The sequence below is a fragment of the Carassius carassius genome, chromosome 15 (assembly GCF_963082965.1).
Source record: "Carassius carassius chromosome 15, fCarCar2.1, whole genome shotgun sequence".
Taxonomy (NCBI): domain Eukaryota; kingdom Metazoa; phylum Chordata; class Actinopteri; order Cypriniformes; family Cyprinidae; genus Carassius; species Carassius carassius.
Genome location: NC_081769.1, coordinates 21750622 through 21778534, shown reverse-complemented (window position 1 = coordinate 21778534; position 27913 = coordinate 21750622). Strand labels below are relative to the sequence as shown.

Below are 27913 nucleotides of genomic sequence, written 5' to 3'. Positions count from 1 at the left end.
TCTCACGCCTTCAGACACACTCGAGAGGAGTTTATGCTTCCTCGCATTATCATTTACACTTTGACTGATTATCAGTCTTTTTACACCCCGACAGGAACAGCGATTTCCCCGACAGCTTCGAAGGGAATACAGCCTCCTTCCTTTCACCTATAAGACATTTAAAGCATTCAGGGAAGGATGTTTCGTTTATTACTTTTTGTGAGATCTTGGCTTATTGCACTTCACATGTTTAACAATAATAGAAGAAATATGTCACGTTTTGTAAAAAAAGCAAAGAAAAAAAGAACGTTGTACTGAAATCTAGATTAGGCTTTACACGTGTTGCAGATGTAACAATTATGTACACCAATCGTTTTCTGTGCATTAGTGTATTCTCTAAGTGACAAAGATGAAGGATGTTTCTGTTACGCTTTTGAAATATGATGACCGATTAAGTGAAGATAGTGCTAAAGGGAAATGGGGTTCAAAATGATTTCAAATACGGCTATTCCCTTCTAAAAAAAAAAGATGAGTTTTAAGTGTTAGTGTATTTATATTAAAGGTGAGACTCACCTGTCCGTCATCGGCTTCTCTACCTCTCCCTTCATCCTCTCGTATCTTCTTTCTCTCCTTTTCTCCCACTCTATCACTCAAAGAGGAAGACGGAAGCCATTTCATTTCACCTCAACAGGGTCCTTTTGTTAAAGCAGATTCCACACACACACACACACACACACACATGATGGATGCAGTACGGGACTCATCACAGACCTGCGTTATGTCCCTGAGGTAACGACTGATGTTCTAGAGCTACTGGGCGGAGGTTTTCTAGAACTGCATCACAGCAGAGCGAGGCCTCTGCAGTGCACCTGTTGACTTACAGACTGTTGTGTCCTGAGCTTTGAACAAATGCAGTGATTTGTATGTACCTTTATAAGACGAGAAAGCGATGCGCCTGGGATGGTCGAAGTCGAAGTGCTGGCTATGTTGATTTTAAGGCTAAGGCAACATTCGAAGAGCTCTCGGAAGGACCTCATGATAAAATTAGGAATCTGAGTAATCAAAGAAAAGACAATCGTCCAGTGAATAGTTCACTTTGGCCCCCCGTATTCCCTTTGTATGATGTCTAGAGATTCTCACATACTTTTTCTCGTGTTAATTTGTGCTGGTGACAGTTTTATTGTCTGTTTTTATTATAATTGTTATAATGATTATCATTACCATTATGGTTATCATCACAGATGGTAATAATAATAATAATGAGAAATTTAGAGAGACGGTTTTTATTTTCTGCGTCTGCATTTTTATTTAATTTTTTTTTTTTTTTTGTGTAGGTTAGGCATCCAATTTTAATTTGATTTTATTATATATAAATATTATATATATATATTTTTATGTTTTTTGTTTTCTTCAAAGGGGTGTTACTAATATTGCACGATTTATTAAGTAAAACAAAACCGTCGTAGTAATATTACTTATTAATTGAGGGAAGCGATAAAACCGGTTCGATAGAATGACCAGTTCAATGCTGCAATTTTTTGTCAATTGTACAATAGTATCTACACATAGTTAAGGTGGGACATCCACACGTTTAATTTATTCTAATCAGACACAATGCATGGGCGTCAGACAAGCAAAGAATGAGTCGTATTATAAATAAACTGAAATGTAATTTCAATAAGAATATACAACACAAAACTAGAATAGAAATTGAAGAAAAAGTTTAAAAAAAGAAAAATTATAGCTAATATATTGTGTTCGGCTAGTCTGCTTTGAGTTTTGTTGTAAAAAATAAAAATAAAAAAACACAAAAAAAAAAGTTCTGTTGTTTTCGGAGAATGATATACAATTTGTGTATATTTTCATAAACAAAGTATGCACTGATATGTTATTACAAATTCTATACTGCTTTTACAAAAGAGTGTTTGTTATTGTACCAAAGTATCCATTGTCCTTTATGACCCTCCCCTTTTGCGTATGTTGTATTTTATATATTAAATAGACAAGTTGACCTACACAGAAGTGTGAGTCTATCTTTTACAAGTTGCTTTGTGGTTTGTCTTGTCTGTTCACTCATTAGATGTATATTTACATATTCATGTGGGTACACTACATAAAGATCATATTATAAAATGACCGGTTTATAGTTGTCCAAATGCAAATGTTTAAAAACATTTTGATAATGAATGACCTAGAGAGAATTGTACTGCAGTGGTTTAGACACTTTTATCTAAAGTTACATGCAAATTACAAAAAACAAGTAATAATTTTTAATCATAAAGTAGCAAGAAAGCAAGCAGATATGTCTTTCAAACAACCTTTTTTAAAAGCTTTTAAGAAGCCACTTTCACTAACCAAGGCTACGTTGAACTATTCAAAAATACAATATTAATAGTAATGTGAAATATTTTTGTTACAATTTTTTAAAAGTTTTAATATATTTTAAAATGTAATTTATTCCTGAATTTTCATCAGCCATTACTCCAGTCTTCAGTCTCATGTTCAAAGTTGACAAAGGTTTAATATGTTTTCCTCATGATTTTTTTATGAATACAAACTTCTAAGAATTTATTTGAAACTGATTTTTTTCTGTAACATTAGAAATTTTATTTAGATTGTTTTAACATACTTTTTGAAACTTGAGGACAGTTCTGGCCTTTTCTTTTGTAAAAGGGTCTTGTCAATTAAAATGCGCTGTTGCGTTTTCATATCTGTCCACTAGATGTCAGCCTTTCGCTTCACATCAACACTGCTGTTACAATTCTCAATTTTAAATCCTTTCACTCCTTTCATTGATTCAGTTTTATAGTGTACCTATTTTCATAATACACATAAGTGCTTGTTCAGAGAAAACCCAGGTTCATTTTAACCCAGGTTTATTTAAACCCAAATTTTTAAGACTTTGAGATAAAACTTTGGGTGTGATCTAATTATGAATGTGTTTCCCCTTATAGAGACACTGGGTTTGTTGCTGGAAATAAAAACCACAAATAGTTAACTGACAGATCACGGTGATTCAGGCACAGTGACTTGACCTTGAGTGTGAGTGTGTCTTGTGCATGTGTCTTTTGGAGGAACAGGAAGTGAATTCAGATCATTCCTCAATGACATTCTGTTCATCTGAGCACAGCGTCAGCTGATTTTGTCAGATGTGGCATCTGGTGCAACCATTGAGCATCTATTTGTTACAGGTCCCATCTTATTGGATGACAAAGTCAACCTATTTTTCCTAATGCACTCAGACACATAAACTATTTCATCCTACATTGTCGTCCTTAACAATGTAAATGTCAATTTATGTATTGATTGAAAGAGTAATTGGGCTCTACAATAGTTTCATTGTATTATTTCTCTAACAGTTGATTCAGCTCTCCAGCAGGCTACTGTTCATCTGAGGACTGAGAAATGAAACAAGCAAACAAATGAACATTGCTTAAACAGACCCCACTAGAATACCTCATCAAAAGAGACAAATGTGGCTGCATAGCACAGATTGGCAAATCAAGGTGAAATCTCTCAATGCAATGAGACATCACTGTAAAATATACAAAATCATTCCTCAGATGTTTGATTAATATCTTTGTCTTCATAATCAACTGGTATTCTCTTCCCTCAGGCAGTGGGATACATTTTTTGTTTTCTATATTTAAATATAAAAAACATCTTGGTTCATTTCTATTTGGTTTTCTATTGTATATTTAAATTAATATATTTCTATTTAAATTTTGTATTTATAGGGGTCATTTGTTTGCCCTTATACATTTATTATTTGGATACAAAATATTAAACCCACAATTTTGAAACATAGACCTAATTATATTATTTAGGTTTGTTTTATGGCAACATCACAATTTTTTACTTAAATTTATTTGCTAGCTCTGTAAGATTATTGAAGAAAATATGGTCACACTGTACTTTTAGGCTCAATTCTTGCTATTAACAAACCAAACTTTTGCCTCAATAAACTGCTAATTTGCTGATATTTAAAAGTTAAGGTAGTTGTTAAGTTTAGATATTAGATAGAATTAGGGCTGTACAATATGATCATGCAGTATATGTGCTTTATAAGTACTAATAAACAGCCTATATGTTAGGCATGCTAATAAACAACTACTAGTTACAGCAATAGTGAGAATTGTTCCCTATACTAAAAATACTTACCGAAAATATAATTTCAGTCGTCTTCTTCAGAATTTCATGCTATATCGATGTAATTATTTGGAAAATTTTAGAAAATTTTAGAAAATTGTATCTTTACCAAATTTATTTCAGTTTTCCTCACGACATAAAAAAATGACAGATTATTAAGATCATTGAATTTTTTCTTTGTTTTTGTTTTCCTAATTGAGCTTTTACAGGTAATCATTTCATAAGTTTTCCTGTTTACTCGTTTTCACGTTATAGTAAATCCTGTTCTGTAATACTTGAGCTAACCAAAGTTCATTAATGACGTCATTCTCCATAAAGGACATCATTCTTGGTAGAGGAAACAACAGCATGAACAAGTATTCGTAATGATTTGTCTCGCATTTGCATTAGAATGTGGAAGCTAAAAGAATGAGGATGAATGAGGGGTCTTGTCTAATCTTTAAAACTCTCAATCACGCACTATCTGACATTGATAATCAATAATAATCAATAACAAAGGCAGATGGTAAAGAAAGCAGAGAGAGAGCTGAAGGTCACTCAGCCTCTGAACACATTTCAGACTTATTTGTAGCGCCGTGGTCTTGGGATTCTGTGGTCATTCCACTCACAGCTCTTATACATTGACACTCCTGAATGCCATCGAGATCAGATTTAAATAACAACCTTTGTCATTTCAACAGGATCAGATCTTCACCTCAGTAAGCTGGTTATGGATTTGCAGGCTGTTGCATCAGGGGCGACTGTGTGGCATCCTCTTCCACATGAAACAGGTGTTGAAGCATCTGACCTCCCAGCTGCTGCCCTGACTCACTTTTGTTTTAGCTCTCAAAAGACCCTGTAAATCCTGCTTGTATTTGTGGGTCATCTGACTAGCTGTTTGATTGGACTAAGAATAGAAGGTTTAACTTTTTGAAGAATAAGAGCTTTTATTTGATTTTATACAGGATGTTATGCCATCATTTTCTATCTGACTGCATGTTCTGGTCAAAGTGGTGCTGGTTAAAGTGCTGATGTTTTTGTAGCCGTCATTGTCCCATTGCACCCCCCATCAGTGGCACCAGTGTGCATACAGAGGGAAATGAGGAGGTGATGTCATCTATTATTCATTGTTCCTTATTCTTTTTCTTCTTCTAGTGTGGCCTCTTTCTCTCAGACCAGTATTGTGTGGTTACCAGTGCTTGGCTGCAAATCCCAGCGTGATTTATGATCCAGCCTGTTCAACTGGAGTTATGATTCACTGAAACTGAAATGGGTGGATGAATAAAACTTAGAACTTTATAAATAAAAACCTAGAACTTTCAATCTATCTTTATACCAAAGAAAAAAAAGTGCCAAATGTTGTGTGGTCACGCAATTGTTGATCAAAATTGTACATTTAAAAATGATAATAAAAGATAACACCAACTCATATTATTTGCTATTTAAATTTTTATTAAATTGTTTTTCCATTGTAACATATGTCAGTGCAAATACACGGAGGTATTTTATTTTTAACACTGACAGGTGAAGGTAATAGCAAAGCTGGTCTAATTAGTACAGAAACAAGCATGAAGTAAAGCTTCATAGTAAATCTTTAAGAATCTTTCATGTCATGTCATGGAGTACAAGGCTTTCTTATCCCGAGACGACAGCTGGCACATTATGCCAGGCTGTTAACTCACATAACAGAGATCACATTGTACAATTACACACACTGCGCTGAGCAATCTTGTCTAGTTTAATTTCTTTGAACGTATGAAGGTGTTTTTGTGGCTGTGTTCCACCATACATTTTCATTTTGGCTCAGTAATATATCTGTTCATCTATTTAAATGACATCACTACATTTTTATGTTTTTGGTTTAGTCTTAAATGGTCTAAAACACCATCGGACAAAGCTGTTATTCATTGCCAGAGGACCAGGAATCCCCCTCATCAACAGAGTCATCAGATAGGACCATCTTGGCTTGCGCTGGCTGTTCATCTTTATGCGTCTCATCCTGGCCTCTGAGGATGCCCATCTTTTCTTTAGGATTTCCATTTGCTGTTGGCATTCCCTCCATATCTCTCCAGTCCTCTCCAAAGACCAGAGTCTGGTTTAAGTCTTCAGTCTTGGCAGGGTCATAAGTAGCTGCCATCTCCGTTTTCCCCTCACTCCAGAAACCTTCCTTCATGCTAGTGCTGAAAAAGCTATGAATCTCACCTTTCTTATCCTTTAACTTAAATTCCTCCTCCTCTCCTGAATTGCTGCTCTCGAAATCCATCACAGTCTGCACTTTTTCTGAAAAGCTCTCCACTGTCCTTTCAAGATGTTCTTCAAATTTTCCAAAGATGTTTTCCGCTAAACTTGGCATTTTATTTGGAATTTCTAAATTCTCGTTTAGTGGGAAAATGCCTGTGTTTTCATCAGTACTTGATGTGTGTGTGATCTCAGCTGCATCTGGAGCATTTGTGCTTTTGCCCCAGATGTTTGAATTCTCCCAGTCATCAATCTGAGGGGCTTTAGGTTCTTCAGTGTTCTTCTCCTCACTGAGCACTTCTTCAGGCAAACTGATGATGTCAGACGCAGAATCAGCCTCTGTGACTCCATTAGTAAAGGTTAATGGCTGCTCATTAATACTAGCCGCTGCTAAAAGGCTTGTTTTCTGAAAGCACTGGCTGGCATTTGGAGACTCGTCTTCTGAGCTCTTGCCCTCTTCCTGGTCTGAGTTGGGAATGTCTGATGTCATGTTGTATGGTTGACTGTTTATTTCACTCTCCAAAGAGCGACTGTCTGTGAGATCCATGTTGGTGTGCATGGAAACTTCCAGAAGATCTTCTGGTTCTTTGGTTGCAGCTGTATCTTGGAACATGCTCAGAGTTGATTGAGTTTCGAAGGAGTTTTTAAGCAGCTGGGATTCAGGGAATGAGATTGGATGGTCCATATCAATTTGTTCCTGACTTTCATATGAATGGATTGTTTCATCCTCAGGTTGTTCGGTGTGTATATGCTGGTTTTCAGTCAGTTGTGGATGCTCATAAACCTTGACATCATGATCTTCATCTTTCCTCATCTCTGTCATAACATCACTATCGTCTTCCAGGTTTCCCTTGAGCTCAATTCTTGCACTTTCTTTCTCCACCATGTCCAAACTTTCATGGACTTCAGAGTCACTTTGAAGCATCAGGCATGCCTTGTCACCATCTAGTGCTTCTTCTTTAGAAACATCTTCTGTCACCATCTCTCCAGTGACCTCCATGTCTGGTTCTTCTGTGAGATCCTCCATGGTGTTGAAGCATTTGGAGGCACTCTGATTCCAGAGGCTTCCTTCCATTCTTTCTTTCTCATCCTCACTGTCACTGGTCTCACCCATGAGGTGCGAGGCTTGCACGTTCCCGTCTGTTTCCTCGTCACTCTTATAATGAATCAAGGGCCGAGTGTCTGCTAGCGTGTTCTCCTGACTGTAGCTGTCACACTCGCCAGGATCGGTTCTCCACGAGGCTGATATGTTTGGGGAGTCATCGTCTTCACCTTGGTTCTCTTCTTCTTCCACAGATTCCTGAGGTAAAGGATCTTCCTCATTTAATGTCTGATATGGATGGGGTTCAGTTGGTGTTACAGTTTTCTCTAAACTCTCCTGATGATCTACACCTTCACCCTGCACAGAAATGTCACTCTTAATCACTTCTATCTCTTCTTCTTCTATTTCAGTCACATTTGCATTTGTTTTATCCTTCATGTTAGTGTTAATGTTAATTTCATCCTCTTCTTCCACCTTAGAGTCAGGGCTCATTGCTTTTGTTTCATTTTCTTCTTCAATTTCTTCCTGTTTCTCCCACTTATTGATCGAATCAATCACTGCCTCAGTTTCATTGTCCATTTGCTCTGTTACCTCCTCACTAATATTGCTGACATTGTCCTGTTCATCTACCCTCATTAAATCTTCATGATAGCCAAAATCACCCACCAAATCTAAAGTTCCTTGCTCGAGGAACGATGAACCCAGTATACTGGTGTCTGCACTGATATGGCTAGATTTTAATGTATCAATATCATTCTCATCATCTCCATATGCATCTGTGTGGCTTTCACTGATGTTCGCTGATCTTATATCCATCTCAGAGGCATCATCTTTTTCGTCTTCTGCTACGGTTTTATTTTCTTCCCAAGCAACCTTAGGTGCGTGTGAGATCCGAGCCATTTCAACAGATACTTCAGTGTCCTCATCCTTCCCTTCTTCTGAAACCCCTGCAGGATCTGCGAATGGACCAGCCCAGGTTTGTATTTCTGGAGTTTGGGACAAGTTAATTAGTTGGTCAGCTGACACACTTACTGATGCCGATGCAACAGTTTCAGATTCAACCACCTGATCTTCCTGGAACTGTTTTGATTCGTCCTCTTCTTGAATCTCAATATCTTCTGGTTTGAGCTGTGGTTTTGGTTCTGCAGCTGCTTTGGGAAGAGTTGTTGCAAGGGCCAGGTCTTCATGGGCCTTCTCTTGCTGCAATTGATCCACAGACTTCTCAGCAGCATTCTCAGTCTCCTCTGGGATATGAACCTCTGCCTTTTCTGTCACTGACGCTCTGGTTGGTGTTTTTTGTGGAGTCCCTCGAGTCGGGGTCCATGATGGAGTCACACTAGTCAGCAGAGAGCGAGAGGAGGTGATTGATCTGTGACTTGTAGGCACAGCATTGCTGACATGGCAGGAAGCACCAGTGGTCTGTGAGGCTGGGTGGGTCCCAGTGGGTTTTGAGAGCACATCTGTAAAAAGAAACAAGAAGATAGTGAGGCAGGCTCTGTTACACAGACAGGGACCTATCTGTTCAAATCTACCTTTGGTAGATCATCAGATCTATTTTCCGAATCCCAAATATGCTTAGTGTTTTAAATAATTATATTGCATCTTCAGTTTTATGGGTATCTAAAAGAGAGGGTGAAAATATGTAGAGATAGGATCTAAAACAATGTAACAAATTCAGTTAGTCTCATAGTTTGTTGTATGATGTATGTGTTTGAACCGACTCTTTAGAGTCATAGTTTCACAATTTCCGACTACACTGGTTGTGCTGTAAGCTTTTAATACACTTAAAAAAAAAATGTTCGTAATGCATCAAAAAATGTCTGATGTCCCGTGCCCTGATAACTATTATGCTATAAGAAAAAATGTGGTTGATGGATAAAGCCCCAGGCTAAAGAGATAGATGGAGATAGTATGAAACATACAGACATAGACCCCTGATCTGCTTCCCAATGGAGTTATCAGAATACACACTAGTCGTATACTATGAGTGAGCGCCGTAATGGAGATGTATTGATCTTCATTATGCTTTTCCATGACTACATTACTGGAAAGTGGAGCCATCTGCTACAGTGACCTTTGGGACTAGCACAGGAAGCTAGTCTTACAGGCTTAGACAGATACCTCCCCATGCAATGTCACAAAGTACTAATCATTTAACCAGCCGGAGCAAAGCAGTATTTAGGGAAAGGAGATCTGTTCAGATGAAAAATCTGTATAGGCTGATTTTTGTTCCCATTGTTTCCCATTGCCTAAATAGCTGTCACTATTTAGTAAAAACAATAATAACAATAATAAAATAAATGCATTTTTTTAAAATGTTACCTAAAAAGAAAGCAGAGCTGGTCTTTTTTGTTGTTGGTCTGTCAGTTCTCAGGCCCTCGCTGTCCAGCAAAGCTCTGGAAAGAAGCAACAGAACATCTGTCAGCATCACAGCAATTTCTTTAATGTGAGGGGTGGGTTAAATGAAATGGAGTCGGGTTCTTGAGCTGCATTCTTGTGCTTATTAGTTCTGTTGTTATGCAAATAGTATGTCAGATTTGTCATTGCAGGATTTGGTTTGACATCAGTTCATTTACCTCCTGCATGCAGCACTGAACAATTGCAAGGGTTGGAATTTACAAACTAATTTACATACACACACACAATGTAACAGTTATCCTGCCAAATGCATGTAATGTAATTTACAAAAATCATCACAGAATCATATTTTTTAAAACAAAGTGGATCTTTTTTTTATTACATAAAAATGTATTCAAAAACTCGAAAAGACTTAGGGTTATCATATTGTAACCATATGAAATAAAAAATTTATAATAACCTCACATATATAAAACCCCCGTCCCATCCCCATCCAGTACCTGAGCATCGAATGCAATGCAACTTCATGATATGAAGGACCATGAAAAAAAGCAACAGCTAAAATGCTTGGTCAAAATTTATTTCAGCGTGCCCTCGACAGACATCAATCGGTCAGATCTGAAGTTATTGAATGAATTGCCCACCCCCCTGTTTCACTGCCCCTCCTCCAAGCAGATGGATCAGGGTCAGTGCCGGGTGGGAAATGGAGAGGGTCCATCCTGCTTGACTGATCTAAAGTTACCCCACTCAGGGTGTCTGAGATGCTTTTTAGAGCCACTGATGCATGATCATATTAGTTAGGCCTCCATAAACTACAAATCCCACAATGTGGGGAATCCCATTAGAGAGGAAAGGGAAATAGCTATGCATATTTTACATCATGTAAAGATGGTTCTGAAGTTCATAATAAAGAGAGGTTGTATTTTGCTGGTGTTGATGATGATATTGAAGACAGGTACCTGTATGTGGCCACCTCCAGCCCAAGAGACATCTTGACCTGCAGCAAGTTTTGTCTGTCCACCATCAAGCTGTCTATCTGCTGCCCCAGGTTGTCCTTCTCCACCTCCAGAGCATCTACTTGAGCCTGTGCAAAGATATGAGACATGTTTTCTTCATAAATATATATTAAAGTGAAGAATATGTGGAAAATCGCAATAGAAATTTCACAAAATGAAAAGAACCCAGTTAAATACATGTGTCCTGTTCCAAACCTGTATGACCTTCTGTCTTCTGTAGACAAATGTCTCCGTACTTTTTATTCCTGAAATAAAAGCAGGGTCCAGTGTTGTTTTGGACCCCAACAATTTCCATTGTATGGACAAAACCAGATGAAACATTTCTCAAAATATCATACAGGTTACAGCGAGTAAATGAAGACCGAATTTAAATTGGTTGAACAACAAAGTCCATAAATTTAAATTATTACCTGAAAATGTTGAAGCTCCTGTTTATGCTCTTCTTTCTGCTGCACTAAATTTTTCTCCAACATCTGCCTCTTAGTCTTAGTGCTCTCAAGCTCCTTTGCCAGATGCTGAACTTGATGCTTGTTTTCTCTCTTTTCTTGATTAATCTTTGTCATGTTAGCTTTGGCCTGGTTCAGACTTTCCTCAAGACGTCCAACCAGTCTCTGATAGTTGTTGGTTGCCTGCTGCCATGCTTGAGTTGCTCTGTGGCTGTACTCTTGTCCCAGGTCTGGGATGCTGGCAGTCTGAGTGTGCTGTGGGGCCATCAAGACTTGTTTAGTCTGTTTCAGAGATGCCTGCATGGTTTCCATGTTCTCCTGGTGGACTTGCATCTGTAGCAGGAGGTCTTTCTCAAGTTGGCCAACCTTCTCTCTTAGCCAAATCTGAGCTCTACGCTCCTCTTCAAGCTCCTTCTTGCTCTCCATGAGTTTTCTCTGTGCCTCAGCCTGAGCGTTCTTTGCCTTCTGTCTTTGAATACTCACCACCTCTATATCCTCCATCAAGTTCTCGACTTCCAGTTCCACATGGTCTTTCTTCCTCCAGGCCTCCTCCAACATCCTCCTGGCGTGGCTGAGAGCCTCCTCTTGAGCTTTGCACTGGCCTGCTGGTTCCCTGCTGCTCTTGAGAGTGTGGATCTCCTCTTGCAGTAGCTTGTTTTCCTCCTCCAGAAGCTTCACACGGCCTAAGTACGATTCAAGACGCTGGTTCAGCTCCAGCATCTGGTACTTTTCCTCCTGAAACTGGGTGAAGGGCAGTCGGGCACCCAAAAGCTCCATCTTAGAGTTGTGGAAAGTGTTAAGTCTCACTAGAACTGTGCACAGAGGCTGTGAAGGGCTGGAGGTCTTTGTGGCTGCTGAGTTATTATAATGACAGGCTTTAGGTTGAGGTCTGGACCACAGTCCCAGTGCCCAGCGGCTGAATGGACAGGGGAGAGAAAGACCCTCCTTTTCATAGACAATGAGAAGGGGGAGGGCGAAGGAGTTAAGGAGGAGGGGTGGATGGATGGACAGAATGCGAGAGTGATGTAATTTGGGGAGTTAACTCTACCGCTGCTGGATTATTAGCCAGAATGTTCGGACTTTCATCCTCAGTCACCATTCACTTTCAGTGCATCTTTTTTTTCTATACAGTAAAAAGAGTGTTGACTGAAACTGTCTGCTTGGAACAACATGAAGGTAAATAATGACTGAATTTTCATTTTTGTCTGAATAATCATCGTAATTCTTGATGTTTACTACATCTTGTCACATTAATTACTGCCCCCTCTTGTGGCAAGATGGTGACAATACATCAGCCATAATAGATATCTAAACACCAGGATGGATGGCAGGATGAAAATGATCTATAGTGAGGAGGTAACTACTCTCATAAATGTATAGAGGACTACTGTCATTATTTTTACTAAACATTTACATTTTATCACAGAAACTTTTTTGTTTAATGCACTGTAAAAAAAAATATATATATATATAGGCAACATGCATTTAATTTATCACTTAACATCTGACAACTTAAATACTTTTGTTGTAACAGGCAGTAACAGTGACAGGCAGTCTATTGAATATTTTTTTATTATGAAGACAACTAAATTATTTAAATAATATATTAAATGGTCATATTTATATTTATTTAAACAAAAAAATACTTTTTTTTCATTTGTGACAGATTATCTCACTTCCTTCAAACTCAAAATAAGAGTTAGACGCTTTTTTCCCCTCTTTTTCCTGTGCAGCTGCAGTGTTCATTCTAAAAAAAAATTTTTTTTTTGCCAGCACATGATACTCTGACTGAAAGACTGTTATACCTGTCATATAATCTAAAAAAAAAAAAAATATATATATATATATATATATATATATATATATATATATATATATAACCTTTTTTAACTCTACTAGAGTCTTAATCATATGCTCGTACTATTGGAATCAAACTATTCTCATTCAGAAAAAGAAGCAGCCATCCAGATCTCTCCAGCTTATAGACGAGCTCCAATATTTCTGCTTCAGTAAGAATAGGCACTGTCTCATTCATTTAAACAATACTAAAATACCATTCAGCCCTACATTTGGATGTCCACATTTAGTTGTGTTCCAACCCTGTGCAAAGAGACTCAAGATTTACTGTTTTAAGTACATTCAATCAGAACTATAGTTCTGAAAAAAAGAAGTGGTTGAGTAACAGAAAAGTGTTAGAAATTTGTCAAGAAAAGTTAAAATGTGACAACACTGGAAACTTTCTCATGTGTCCTTTAAACAGGCCCAAAACACTAAAGTGCAATTACTGGCAGACAAGGCAGTGCTGGAGCGAGAAAGAGAGCAAGACTGGCGACACAGGGTGAACAGATGAATGCTACACGGGAAAAAAAAACTGCTTTTTAGTGATCGAGTACTGTCAGTCCACTGGAAATGATAAGCTCTTTTACTGAATCTGGAGTAGTCTCCAAGTTTTTTCCTCCAGTTAATCTGAACTGTTATCTCTCACAAGGGTCCAGTGTACACCTTGTTCTCGAGAGTGGATTCAGAATGGTTCCAGCGGTTACTATTTCCATTAAAACTGGCCCTGGAAAACACGGACGACTAGTCAAGAAAACTGCAAGGGATATGGAGCTCAGCTGGCCACAATAGACAGTGTGGAGGAACAAGTAGAATGTTCCAATGTTCTAAACTATGTACAAAATGACAATGCTCTACACCATTTCCACTGGGCCCAAAGGAAAAGTGATGTTTTCTGAAGAGTATTGACTGTAAACACTTACTGGTAGCATTTAGCAAAAGTGACTTAAAAGCATGTTTTGCTGTCATTGGGGAACATTTTGATCAACAGATGGCAAACATCCAGTTAAAAAATACAAAGGATTGCAAACAGCAAATCTACTGTTATTTCCACATGATTTTAACACTTTTCTCATACTATGCAAATTCAGGAATTTATCAATCAGCACACCACAACATATTATGTTGAGTATCATTGGTACTAGACTGGATTCTCTGAAAAGTCAGAAACAGCTTGGGTCTGGACCACAGGCACCAAACTTGAGAGAGGGTACGTCTAAAATATGACAACAGAAGAGTTCATTGATAGTTTCCTTTTTAATTGGAAACATTTTCCTTTTGATAAACCATGAAAAAAAAAAACACAACAGTAAATCAGTTACCATTTAAAAGCAACTAATGATGCTTTCCATATTTTTCTTTCAGATTCCAGATCAGTGGCCCTTCAGGAGGATACAAGGACTGCTTTCTGTCTATGAGCAGCAAAAACACACTGAAAAGCTGGATATCAGCAAGATGTCACATGTACAATAGATGGATCTGTGAAGTGGATGTCTTAACATGGCCAAACTTCCTTCAAGCCCAACCAAACCCAACACGAGCAGAAGACAAAACAAGAGACAACCATCTCAAGAATAACTTTATTTTCCAATTCATTTGAAGTTTGATTTGTTAGAAATTGTTCAAAAGTTTCACACAAATCACTTCAAGCTATTCACAGTTCATATTTTTCTCATTGTGGATCTGCTATTTAATATGCATAACACAGATGTCTCACAAATCAGTCCATTAAAAACATTTCATGTCACCCGTGGGTCTCAAGTTTCAAACCGACCATTTAAATCGACCATGACTTGTAAGAATAAATACGAGTGTGATCTGAACAGCTAATAGTCTGATACTGGAGAATTGATCCTTGCACTTCATCAGCAGCGCAGATTCTGATCAGCTTGTGTTTGCAGTGAGTTATAGCAGCATGCGAGTTCACTCTTTGCTCTTTTTTTTCTTTTTCTTTGGCACAGACTCCTCAAACTGCACATTTTCTACCACCTCTTGATTTTTGCTTTGCCTCTTTTTTTTTTTTTTCTTCCTGTCATTCTCCTGTCCTTCAATTTGTGTGTCCATTATCTGTGCTTCGTTGCTAGTGTCCTCTGTTCCTGTCATCGCAGTAGATGAGTTATCCACATCTCCGTAGTGCACCGCAGAGGATTTCTTTTTCTTCTTTTTCTTTGTGGAGGCACTGTCAGAGGCTTGTCGATGCTCAATACTGTCCTCCTGTGGCTGTTTGTTATGTGTGTCCGTGGCATCCTCACTGATGTCATCTGTGTCAGCCGTCTCATCCACCTTTGACTGTTTTTTATTTTTCTTCTTCTTGTGCATGCGGTCATCCACTGGCAGGTGTGTGTATCGCTCCTCTGATGTGTGTGTGAATGCCTCGCTGCAGTCTCCATTAACACAACCCTCAGGTGCTTCTTTTTCTTTGCGATTTCTCTTTTTCTTCTTCTTTGGCTCTGTATCTGCGATCATATCGCTGTTCACGGAAGCACCAATAAAGACCATCCTCTTTTTGGGTTTGCAGTCCTCAGTATCATTACTTGAAAGGATGCGGGTTGTCGTCTTATCTTCATGGATGTTATTCTCTGATGGTTCCTCCTGCCTTTTAGATTTCTTGCGTTTTGTTTTCTCATTCATATCTGGACGTCCCTCAAGATTTAGACAATCTGTGCTGCTTGTGGATGTTTCAGCGGTGTGTTTCTTCTTACCATACTTGTTCATGAACTCTTGTTCCTGCTGCTCAAGCCGGGCCAGTTTGGCACTCATAGTGAGTCCATGTCTGGCTCCTCTATTCTCACAATAAAACAAACATGTAATATAAGTAACCAACAAAACTAGCATATATATATATATATATATATATATATATATATATATATATATATACGCACAAATAAATAAATATATAAATGTTGCCTTTGTATTAATTTAAATACAAAAAAAATATATAAAGCACTAATTTAGGTTATTTACAATACAACTAACACTGCTTTGATAATATTACGCTATCTATGATTCATGTCCTGCTCAAACGTGATGATGTAAAATTGGTAAATGCTAGAAGTTTCAGTACTACAATTTAAACCAGTTTGACGAACATTAATTGATGCAAGGATAACACAGATTGGGATGCAACACAGTGCAAACATGAAGAGATCAGAGCTTACTTGTGCGCTGTTCGTCCTCCGCAAGCTTTGAGCAGATCTGCATCTGATAGTCTTAAAAGAGACAGAAATACAGAGTTGAGCTGGCCTGAGCACAACTGATCTTTAGATATAACACATTTTAAAATAATCTTTATTGTTTCTGCGTGCCACCGTTAGGAACATTTGATAGTGCATGTTTAGTGCAGAATATTCTACTATGATAGTATATAACAAAAAAAATGAATAAACATTCGATATATAAACTATAAGGAATGTGTCAGAATTTTGTAAAATTGGCAGCTCATACTTAGTCGTGCTGGAAAGGTCCAGTTTCTGGTCCTCATCATCAGAACTGCTGCTGCTGTCATCTGAATCAGAGGTTTTTTCTGGCCTCTCCTCACCTGACAGCAGCGTAGCGGACTAAGAACAATGAAAGACAACTTTACAACAACTGCGTGATCCAAATACTTAAATCACTGCTGTTTTTTTTCTTTTTCATTTATAATTGGTACCTTGACAAAGCATCCATAGAGCATGGACTTGGCTTGCTGAGCCTTGCGTGGCCTCTTGTTGGAGATCAATTCATCATTACCGTCATCTGACTTCTTCACCACCGCACCATTCTAAACCAACCCCAGATGAGCCAAAAACACAAACACACTCATTCACACACAAGTTTACAATAATTTGCTTCAATACATCTTTTTTTTTTAATTTACTTTTTTTTTCAGATTGTCTTCAAATTACAGACAAACTACAAAAAGACTCTTCTTTTCTGCAGTCTGTTTTTTTCTAATGCATTTGTGAATATTGTTGGCTTTGTAACAAACCTCTTATGTTCTTTGTTTGTAAGTGACTTTGGATAAGTGTCTGCTAAATTAATAAATGTCAATAAAATAAATGTTACACATAAAACTGAACAGTGATCTAGTTGCAAAATGTGATTCAGAATGTATAACAAAAAAATAATAGCTACAGTAAAGAGATGATTTTGAAGTAAAAATGTATTTAAATCCTTTTCATATTACTTACCTGCGCTGATTCCACAACCAGACCTGACGAGGCTTTGTTAAAAACATGGTCCCACCAATGGAAACTGAACTGCTCACCTTCCTTATGGCCCATCTGAATACAAACAGTACACAATAAATGCAAATATAATGTGGTAACTTAAAATCTCAAAAGCTACATTTGTAAAACTATTGACCTGTAGAGAGAGATCCTACACTTAACCTAATCGGTTTTTGACAGGATTTCTAATTCATGTATAATTATGATACATACTGTTTTTTTGTTTGTTTGTATTTTTTAATCTGGCATTAGGAAACTGTCATGGGTTAGGAATATGATGGTGAAGCATCACCATTATACATAACAATAAATGTTTATAAACAAACTTCATTTCCATGTTGTCAGCTGCCCACATGCTGTATTCACTGCAATTATCGAAAAGCCAAAAGATGTTCTCTACTCACCCCTCCTTTACCACATTTAATTTTGACTTTAATAGCTTCTGAAATGCCATTCTCTGATCTTCCCAGACCTTTACCTGCAACACAAGTCTAAATATTAGAATCACCATACAGACTTGACATGTGTCAGTCGATTTTCATGGATATTCTAAAGATTATGCAGGAGAACTGTTTATATCTATATGAAAGATAAGAAACGGAGTTACACAGCAACACAAACAGGGTTTGTGATGTATAAAACCCTAACTTCTGTTCTGAATTGACCTTTTTCCCAGCCGTGTCGCAGAAGCTGCTCCTCGGCGAATTTTAGTCCTTTACTCTTTTCTTGTACAATTTCTGCCATTTCCAGAACTTCTCAGAATCTGCACGTTAAGCAGTTTTTGAAACAAGGATCTGCCGTCTTCACATAGCCGTTTTAAAAAATGCGTTAATACAAAATTTCTTAATCTGTCAAAGAACTATAAATCCGATAACACGCTATAAATAATTTTAGGCTTGTACCGAGAAAATAAAATAGGAAACAATCCCTACCACGCGTTCAGCAAGAGAGCAGACATGCCACCGGCTAGGTATGCAACTATGGAAGGCGAATAGGGTCAGCAGTAGCGCTCTAAACGAAACGCGTTTTCATCTCTCTCGCCCTCACACACACATACAAATAATATTAACGTATATATTCATGTAAAATAGCTAATAATTATACAGATAATCGGAAGCAATAAATTAAAACAGACCCCATAACAGATTTGTTTTTTAATAAAACTGATCAGTGAACAAGTACTTGTATATGTAAAATGTTAATTCATTAATATATACACTCACACAAAGAAACAATAAGTCTTGCACAAAACTCAGTATAAATAATCATTTTATTAATTCTCTCTTCAGATTACCAACAACTTGTGCAACATTCACAAAACTAACATCTGAAGCAAAATAAAATCAAAATCACCCTGATATAAAAATACTGTACATGCCCCCCTATATGTTCATATTTTCACAGAATTTACAATCAATCTGTTAGAAACAATGTCAGTGTGAATCTGCTGGTTAGTGTTTTTTTCCCCCCAGCATTGTTTGACTAATCAAATATTTCACTTTGTGCTCAAAGGGCTGTAAAACTTGCCCACCAAAGGTAATTCAATAAACAGGCCCTGTCAGAACTGGAGCCATTTTTGTGCTACAGTTCTTTGGGTATAACCGTGTATGTTGGACTTGTGTGTTTAGCATTTGTTTGAGAACACCTTCATATTTAGTGGATTTATACTTCATATGTTACAGAGAGACCATCCGACCCTTTGTCACAACACTTAAAATATGTCTTTGGCAGGTCCTCCAACTAGAATAACTGCATGTGTGTTTTAAAGCACAGTCAACAGTTCATATGGATGGAGAAAAGTCTGCAGGCCTCAGTCCTTTTCCTCATCAGTGGCAGACTGCTGCTCAGCAGCCTCGTCCTCTGAACTGGCCTGACACGCTGATGTATGGAACAGACGCATCAAGTCCCGAAACCTCCTTGAAACCTGCAGAGACGTTGTTAAAAAAGGCAAAGAAAGGAAAGCAATAAAGAAAAAAAGACCTGTAACTATAAAATTTGTACCTCACGTGCGGTTTTGTTACCGAGCTGCTCTGACACAGCCTGAAAGGTGCTCTGATTGGCTCCTTGCTGCTGACAGGCTGTAAGGATCACTCGATCGGCCTCCCTATGAACCAGATGATAAAAGAGGGCCATGTAAAACACAAGCACCATCAGATGATGCTCAGAAACCCATCACGATCTGTGGCTCTGCTCACCTGGTCCAGAGAATGACCCTCTCTCCAGTGGGAGCGAGGGAGATGTTTTTGGCACACACAGGTGTGTCTAAGGCTAGGCTCAGTGTGCTCCGCTGAGTGGCATCTCTCGCTCCAGATTCAGGTGAATCTTCTTCATCCCTACCGAACTTCTGTGTGGTTGTATGATGCCTCTCCTCTTTGTTTTTCTGGTTTTCATCATCTTTGTTCTGTATTTCCTGCTCTTGTGGGATGGGGGAAGGGGGTCTCTCTCTCTCATCACCATCTGCAGATCAGGTAAAGAATTTAAAAAATCTTTGTCATTTCCAGTAAACAGTCAGTACACTAGATATGATACTTAATATCTACATTGATACTGATACCTACATTTAAAAAAAATATATATTACATGTAATACATAAAACAATATACTATATATTAATTTAAATATTAGCAAATCAAAAGTATTTGCTCAATAATGTAAACTACCATTGAAAAGTGTTGGCGATTACAGGATTTTTTTTTTTTTTTTTACAGCCAAAACAAATGAATGAGTAATGAAATATAAAAATTTTAAATAACCTTTTTATTAATTTAATTTCTGCAATGGTAATGCTGAGTTTTCAACAGCTATTACTTCAGTCTTCAGTGTCACTCTAATAACTGATTTGGTGCTCTAGAGACATTTCTTATTATTATCAATATTGAAAACAGTTGTGCTGCTTATTTTTGCAGAAACATTTTGTCAGGATTCTTTAATGAACAGAAAGTGCTAATATGACTATTTTGTCGATGTCCTTGCTACGTTTTAGGGCTGTCACTTTTGTGAAAAAATTATTTTCGATTTTTAAGACATAAGTGTTCATTGAATCGATTGTAAAATCGATTTTCCATGTCAAAAAAAGACGTTTCCTTTTTCAAGGTCAAATAATGGATGAACGTAAAGAGAGCGCTGGAAACGCACATGTCAGCAATATTTCTTATTTATTGGCATGAAGTTTCGTGCAGAATAACAAACAGCAACAGGAGTGTAACATTCTCTAAAAAATATATATGCAGAGGGGACGGCTGCCATAACAAAAGAAAAACATCACTGCAGGCTTCAACCCGGCTGCATTTATGATTTAGGCAATTCAAAAATCTCCAAGATTATTTTAAATAATGATTCAATCCATTTCAAACAACTGTTCAAAAAAAGTCAATCAACATTTTCGGGGTCCAGAGCAAAGCGTTTTTTATTCCCTATATGTCCAGCTGTTGAGAAGACACGCTCCGACCGCACTGATGTCCCAGGGACACTCAGGTACAGCTGCGCAAGGTGGGGGTGTTACTGCCAATTTTCCACCTCAAAAGCCGGTCGCTGTCAGCTTGCAATGGTCCTTTTCATAACTCAGAATCTCCTGTAACTAAATGCGCGAATGAGGCGAATTCGCGTCTACCGCGCCGCGAGACAGACGCTCTATTCGCGTTTGGTGTGTACGCAGCATAAGAGGTCGCTTTCGACGTCACTGGGTCTTATAGGCGCATAAAATTGCTGGTATTTTCTGTCTAGCTTTCGCAACGCATACTGCACTTTCGGATTTCTTTATTTTCTTTTTCTGCGTGTTTTTGAGTTTTGTTACATCTATATTTTTAAATTAAGTATTTTAAAATTAATATTGTACATATTTGGTTAAAATCGATTCCCTATTTTCATTTTCGAAACTTTCCGAACTAAAAGTGACAGCCCTACTAAGTTTCTGGACCTAGATTGGGGTAGCTCCCTTGCTGTCTATGGGAGGGTCAGAGAGCTCTCGGATTTTATCATAAATATCTTAAATTGTGCTCCGAAGATGAACAAATCTTAAGGGTTTAGAACAAAATGAGGGTGAATGATAAATGACAGAATTGTCATTTTTGGGTGAACCATTACTTTAACACATCTCTGCTGAATAAAAGGATTAATGTCCTTACAAAAAATTGCTCACTCCGAACTTTAAAGTAAATTGTTGAAGAACAAAAAAAAAAAAAAATTAGAAAAAAAAAACATTGTCCAAAAGAACTAAAGAAACTCTGTAAGAATGCCTGTAGATGCCAATTGTAACTAATAAAAATAACTAAAAGTAACAAAAATGAAAGAAATTAGGCTTTACCATGATGTGGATTGTTTGCTCCACTGCCATTCTCATCTTTAACCTCTTTCTCTGCCTCTCCATCCTCCCCTTGTCCTCTTTCCTCTTCCTTTTCTTTAGACGGTGCATCGGCAGACGGAAACACAGAATCGTGACTCTTCAGTGCTTTAGAGGCATTAGTGGCCTGATGATGATAAAAACATAAGGACACATGGCCTCCATCAAAACATTTGCATTTACAAGACAAGTTATGCCAAAGTGACAAAATAAACACAGCGAGCACCTTGTTGCTATGACAACGCAAGCATCCCTTTCTCTTATGTCTGCGATGTTTGGCATCATGGCTGGAGTCATGACAAGGACATGAGCAATCATTCTCAGGCCAATCACAGTCCTGAAGAAAAGAATGAGATTAACATCTAAACAAGAATGGGGAAAACAACTGTGAATTCACTGGGATGAGCCGAATGAAGATACCTTGAAGTTGTCATGCGTGCAGATTTCTTTCCTCCTCCTACTGCTGCTGATCTGTCGAATCTTGTGGGACTCTTCATCCTCCTCTAGATCAGGTAGAGTTACTCCCTCAAATCCTCCCCATACACCATCTCTAGAGCCCACGTTCATCCCTGCCTCTCCATCTGTCCCAGTGTTCACGTCCTCCGGCCAAACTGCCTCTTCAAACTGGCCAGGACGTGCCAAGGTTGGACGCATCTCATCAAAAAACGTCCCAAATTCTCCCTGTAGGTGCGTGTGGCCCTTAAGAAGGCTGGCCATCTGTGCTTTGAACTGAGTCACAAAAGCAGAAATAATGGGATTTAAGAAAACAAAAACAAACAAAAATATTTTTTATTAGGTTTTAGTTTTATTGGGTCCTTGCTGTGAAACTACAGACAAATTAGTGAATAGTATCAATTAATGCTATTTCATGGACATTATAATGTAATGTTTGTGGTTGATATGATTTTTAACGTTACTCTTATGCTCAGCAAGGCTTCATTTATTTAGTAAAAAAATACAGTGAAAAGAAAAAAAAACTGAAAAAATAAATAAATATGCATAATATTACAATTTAAAACTACGGTTTTCTGTTTGAACATTTTAAAATGCAATTGATTCCAATTGATGGCAAAGCTGAATTTTCAGCAGCAATTACATTAGTCCTCAGTGTCACATGAAACTTCAGAAATCATTCTAATATGCTGATTTGGTGCTCAAGTGAATAGCACTGCTTAATATTTATGTGGAAATTATACTTTTTTTGTCTGGAATCTGTGATTAATAGTACATTCAAAAAGTACAGCATTTATCAGAAACAGAAATCTTTTGTAATCTTTTAGTGTTTTTTTATTGAATTAATGCATCCTTGCAATCCTTCTAAATAAATAAGTGTAATTCTGAATGGTAGCATATCTTTATATATTCCTTTATACCTCTTCAATCCCAACAGGACTGAGAGGACTTCCACTCTGCAGCGCTCTCACTATCTTCTGGTAATGAGACGGATTCTCCCCAAAACTGATCTCCAACTGTCGCAGGAATCGACGACTCCTCTCAAAAGCTTGCTGCTCTTCAAACTGTGGATGGGAGAATGAATATATAGAAAGTTGTTCTCTTTTTTTAGCGATTACGTTACTTAAATCACTTATTTGAACAATTCACTTTTCGTTCTATAAAATGATTGTATTTACCAGTCCACACTCCAGCGCTTGCTCAGGCAAAAGAAAAGCAGCGAAGTCTTTGAGGAGCTCAGGCCAGTCTTTGAGCAGAAGCTTCAGCTTGGAGAACAACTCTACAACACTGCGACTCTCCCCCACCTGGTCAAACTCATAAAGCAGCCCTAAAAACTCCTCCACCTTGCCAGGAATGTCTTGCAAGGCCTCACGCACCTACAACAGCAAACGAAATGGAAGGAATATGAGAGAACAATCAGTGTTTCTCTAATTGATATAAAGGTGATTCTAGTGAGTCAAATATCCAAGAGGTCTGACCCGGCTGAGATAAGCCTGGGCAAAAGCCATATCTTTGCTCTCTCTCATTGGATCGTTGTCCAAGATGTGGTCATCGTATAACAGAAGCAGCTTTGAGGCACCTTTACTTCCTTGTTTTTGACGTCGACCTCGCTTCTGACTACGTGTGGGTTGGCGACCATGGCCTGCACGAGTAAATAAACTGAATCAACTGAACAATTCATAATGAAAAAATGGCATCCCTGAAAACAATATAAGTAGGTGTTAAAAGTTGGGCTGACCTCTTCCACGCCCCCCACCTCTCCCGCTGATATGTGGAGGGTCGTTGCCAGGCAATGCTTCTCCCTCAGTAAGCTTTCCACCTTCTCCCTCCCCTGCTTCCATCTCATCACCCTTCATCACACCATCATCCTCATCCTCTGAGTTCTCCTCCTGGGAATTCTGGGATGCAGGGGAGATTTGGGAGTTTGAGGAGGTGGGGGATGTTGGGGACGTGGGCGAATTGTCGTCCTCAGAGTCCCCCTCTCTGCACAAGCTGCTCTCTGATGCCAACCAAGTCAACTTCTCCATTGTCTCCTACCAAGGGAACACAGAGGAAACAAATGAATAAAACTCTAAAAAGATATGGATTACAGACTCGAGCTTTTAAGCATCATACTTATTTAAGAATGCATGATATATCAGTACCAAATCGATTATAGATCAATTTTTTGGTATCTGTTATATGTACTTGTGCATGCTCATTTAAATATTTTTTTTATATACATCTGTAATCTTTGTAGTCACTCAACACTCACCTAATCTTTGAAAACACACAAAAAAAAAGGAATAACATTTTTAAATGCAATCACGCAGTCTCAAAATGAATATGTATTTTCATCCTGCACATTCTAATGTCGTGATGCCTAAATTCACTTGTAGCATTTAAAATGACTGCTTTTAGTAGTTTAGTTTAAATTTATTTAGACAAACCTGAAGCTCTGGAACAGACAAGACGGATTCCTCTGATGCGGATGACATCACTTCCTCTTCATCTTCATCCTGTGTGAGATCAAAATCCTCCTCTTCTTCATCCCTCTCTCCATCTCCATCATTCTCTTCCCTTCCTTTGTCGCCACTTCCATCCCCATCTGTTTTCCTGTCACCTTTTCCATCACAGTTCTTCTCGGCTTCATCTTCATCACGTTCTCCGTTTCCCCCACTTTCCCTCTCCTCACCCCGTCCCTCCTCGTTCCCACTGTTTTGTTTCTTTCCCCTGCTAGACTGTTGCTCCTTTCCATCTCCAGTGCTGCGTTTGGGCACTCCTGGTGTTTCCTGTCTGCCAGAGGCGGATTGGATGGGAAGACACTCTACAGTATCCATCTCCACCCTCGCAGAAGCTTCAGCACCACTGTCTGTGCTGGTCAAACTGGAGTCAGGGCTGCAGGAGGACTCCGAGAGTGCCAGGAGAGGACTACCAAACAAAGCACCTGCCATTTCCTCTTCCCATCTGTCGCCAACCATTTCCTCAACCTCTTCTCCTCTATTTGGCAATGATGTGGCTGGCGTTTGGGTGTTTAAAGGCACCTCAGTCCTGCCTTTGTCATTTAGGATTTTGGAGCTAGAATGAATGTCAGGACAGTTAGTTTGCTGGGATAGACTTCCTGGTGCGCCTTTAGCAGGCAGTGAAGCAGGTTGGTTCAAAACGATGGAGTCTTTGGGAAGAAGAACAAACTGAGGAACACCTGCAGATGAAACAGTTTGAACCAGCACAAACTGAGAACAGTCTGCTGCTGTAAGAGGAGAGAAGACATTCCTTTGACCATTTTCCACACTATGCTGCATGGTAGTGACGTCTTTCATGGTTTGCATAGAGTCACATTTGGATCTCTGTGTTGTCTTTCCAATGTAGGGATTTGAGGAATTTTCCAAGGCATGTGTCCCTGGAACTAAGTGTATGACAACATCCTGAGAGGGAGATGTGACCACTCTGTGTGTGGTGGCATTTTCATGGGCTTTGATAACAATGACGTTATCTGATGGAAAATTCTGTGCAACATTCAAGGATATTGGCTGATCTATAATGACAGCAGGGTTGCTCATGTTTCCTATATTCCCAGGGGACAGGGGCAAGAGCTGGGGCAGCTGGGAGGCTGGTCTCAAAGGAGCAAGTTTTCTAGGCAGGGTCCGTTTATTGAGTTTACTGGACATCTGCTGCATGCCACACATCTTGACAGTCCCAGTACTACGTAGAGGGATGTCACTTGGGGGTCTCTCGACTGCAGTAGGCAGAAAGTTGTCAGGAGGGTGTGCTGGATAACCAACCCCCAATTCTGGAGAAAAATACTGGAAGTTAACAGGACAAGAGGTGCTCAGTGGGACAATCCCATGGGCAGGGGTCAAAGGGGGCTGCACCAATGGAAACACCCCATTTATAGGAGTGCTAGGCACTTGGGTTAATAAAATTACACCATGTGCTGGGAGTGGTGTGGAGACATTGCTCAGTACATTTCCTGAACTTGTAGGACATGGAGGCGCTTTAGCCAGTGGTACAAGAGTAGGATGGGCGAAACCACGTAGAGGCCGAGATTTGGGCTGTGAAGGCCGAATTGGTCTCTGTGAAGGGTGCAGACGCAAAGTGACGCCTTTAGGAAGGAATTGTGGGTAGCGTGTTCCTTTCGGGAAGACAAGGGAAGGAGATTTGGTGTTGGAGGTCACCTTTAAACTGCCCTGAAAAACTGCCCTATGGATGTATGGCAAGCTTTTCTGTAAGGAAATTTTAAACCATCAGGGGTGTACTTAAAATCAGACAGATAAAAATGTTTTATAACGGTTTTAGTAAAAGAGTCTAGGGCAGTGATTCTTAACCACATTCAGATGGGCCCAAGAAGTCTTAATCATTTGAATTTTGTTATTTTAACAATGTTAAATACTAAAAAAAGATTAGTAAAATTATTTTACAATTGTTCATTTAATTTTTATTACAACAGAAGAACCAGCGGTACATGTCAGCCTTCAGTTATCATCTTTGAAGGTCCACCTAGGGGTCTAGAAGTTTTAATACCTTCAGCCAGTTGGGCATGACTTCTAGCTCTCTCTCCACAGGAGGGCACTCCTCTCCAGGCACCACAGGTCTGCACATCACTGGCAAAGGAGCAACCACACGATTCTGCCAGTAAAACTAAGAAAAACAACATTACACGGTCATAATTTTTAACCTCCATTCATCACGATTAAGTATTATTATTTTAAATTGTGGTTTCAGAAGGTGTTGAACTCATTGATTATTAAACACAGATAATAAATAAACCATGGAGCAAAGGTCCACCCACCAAAGGCTCAGGGCTCAATTCATATTATAGTGTATATGAAGATCACCTTGATGATGTTGTGCGGAGCTCTGGGGGCCACCATGTCCTTCACACGCACACGCAGCTGCTCCTGACGCTTGGGCCGAATCAGATAGTGGCTCATCAGGTGATATGGGAACTCTGTCTGAGCGAAGTGCTTTAACCCCAAGACTAAGAGACTGTGGAGAGGTGAGAGCAGGGTCTTTGCTAGGTGGTGTCAGTTGTCCAAACTCCACAAAGCGTTTGTTTTGAAACAAGACTCGGCAAAAAGCCCATATTAACATTTCTTTCTTCACTGACCAATTCAAGTATTATTGGTGTGACACTTGCAAGCAAAAGGTGAATTCTAACTTCTCAGACAAAAGTACTAATTCCCAGAGATCAGAAAAATCTCTACATTTTTTTTTTCACCTTCGATACAGAAATGTTTTCCCTATTGTAGAAAAAGAATAGGAAATGTGCATAGTTCAGAGAACGTATACACCACCCCCCACAAAACATTTTTTTATCATGTGAAATATATGAGACACTAGATGATATACTATATATAAACAATGCAATTATTTATACACTATATTAAAACTTTAAAAATGTACTCCTGTAACTGAGTCATAGCCATTCGTACCAGTCTTCTCCTTTGGTGTAACATTGTTTGCTGCGTTGGGGATTCAGCCTACAGTGTGGCAGAAGCTCTGGGTACAGAAACACAGAGCGTGTGGCGAACAACCATGCAAGACCAGCAGGGAGCAATGGGTACGAATGAGCTACAAAAACAAAGAAAACATACTGCCATCATATATACACATCTGATTTTATTGATTTGATTAATTGGGTCATATGAAATAGGAGATGCTTAACCTGAGTTTGGGCGAATGGGTTTGGGAAGAAGATACAGAGGAGAGGGACACTGCTTTAACTCCTCCAACAAGTTGAGGGAGGACTGCAAGTTACACACCCTGAACATGCTTCTAAAACCTGGATTAACCGCTGACCTCTCCTCCTCTGCCCGCTCTGCAAATGACAGCAACTCCCCCTGTCGACAAAGGACAGGAAACAAGGTAAAATTAAAACAACTTTTGAG

General features: G+C 38.7%; 3 protein-coding genes across 3 annotated transcripts in view; all 3 read right to left on the bottom strand.

The window, feature by feature from the left end:
- Window positions 1–5538: 5538 nt before the first annotated feature.
- Window positions 5539–12144, bottom strand: nes (nestin). Its single transcript, XM_059567982.1, has 4 exons — window positions 11172–12144; window positions 10705–10829; window positions 9710–9783; window positions 5539–8847 (listed from the first exon to the last, which is right to left on the bottom strand). Exons 1-4 carry the CDS (start codon window positions 11982–11984, stop codon window positions 6008–6010), a joined length of 3852 nt encoding a protein of 1283 aa, XP_059423965.1. The 5' UTR covers window positions 11985–12144; the 3' UTR covers window positions 5539–6007.
- Window positions 12145–14611: 2467 nt separating this feature from the next.
- Window positions 14612–18227, bottom strand: LOC132158539 (G patch domain-containing protein 4-like). The gene is made up of 7 exons (XM_059567981.1): window positions 17920–18227; window positions 17659–17732; window positions 17216–17308; window positions 16696–16806; window positions 16491–16603; window positions 16205–16255; window positions 14612–15825 (listed from the first exon to the last, which is right to left on the bottom strand). Exons 1-7 carry the CDS (start codon window positions 17996–17998, stop codon window positions 14967–14969), a joined length of 1380 nt encoding a protein of 459 aa, XP_059423964.1. The 5' UTR covers window positions 17999–18227; the 3' UTR covers window positions 14612–14966.
- Window positions 18228–18506: 279 nt separating this feature from the next.
- The window catches only part of LOC132158538 (GON-4-like protein), a 19140-nt gene continuing 9733 nt past the window's right edge, over window positions 18507–27913 (bottom strand). The window contains exons 17-31 of the mRNA XM_059567980.1: window positions 27691–27865; window positions 27458–27596; window positions 26861–27011; window positions 26547–26663; window positions 24476–26248; window positions 23785–24079; window positions 23525–23688; window positions 23225–23422; window positions 22967–23110; window positions 22014–22322; window positions 21820–21930; window positions 21558–21720; window positions 19450–19711; window positions 19256–19358; window positions 18507–19178 (exon numbers count right to left, since the gene is read on the bottom strand). Of these exons, the coding sequence (XP_059423963.1) occupies window positions 19065–19178; window positions 19256–19358; window positions 19450–19711; window positions 21558–21720; window positions 21820–21930; window positions 22014–22322; window positions 22967–23110; window positions 23225–23422; window positions 23525–23688; window positions 23785–24079; window positions 24476–26248; window positions 26547–26663; window positions 26861–27011; window positions 27458–27596; window positions 27691–27865 (4218 nt within the window). The 3' untranslated portion in view covers window positions 18507–19064. The remainder of the gene's footprint in view (window positions 19179–19255; window positions 19359–19449; window positions 19712–21557; window positions 21721–21819; window positions 21931–22013; window positions 22323–22966; window positions 23111–23224; window positions 23423–23524; window positions 23689–23784; window positions 24080–24475; window positions 26249–26546; window positions 26664–26860; window positions 27012–27457; window positions 27597–27690; window positions 27866–27913) is intronic.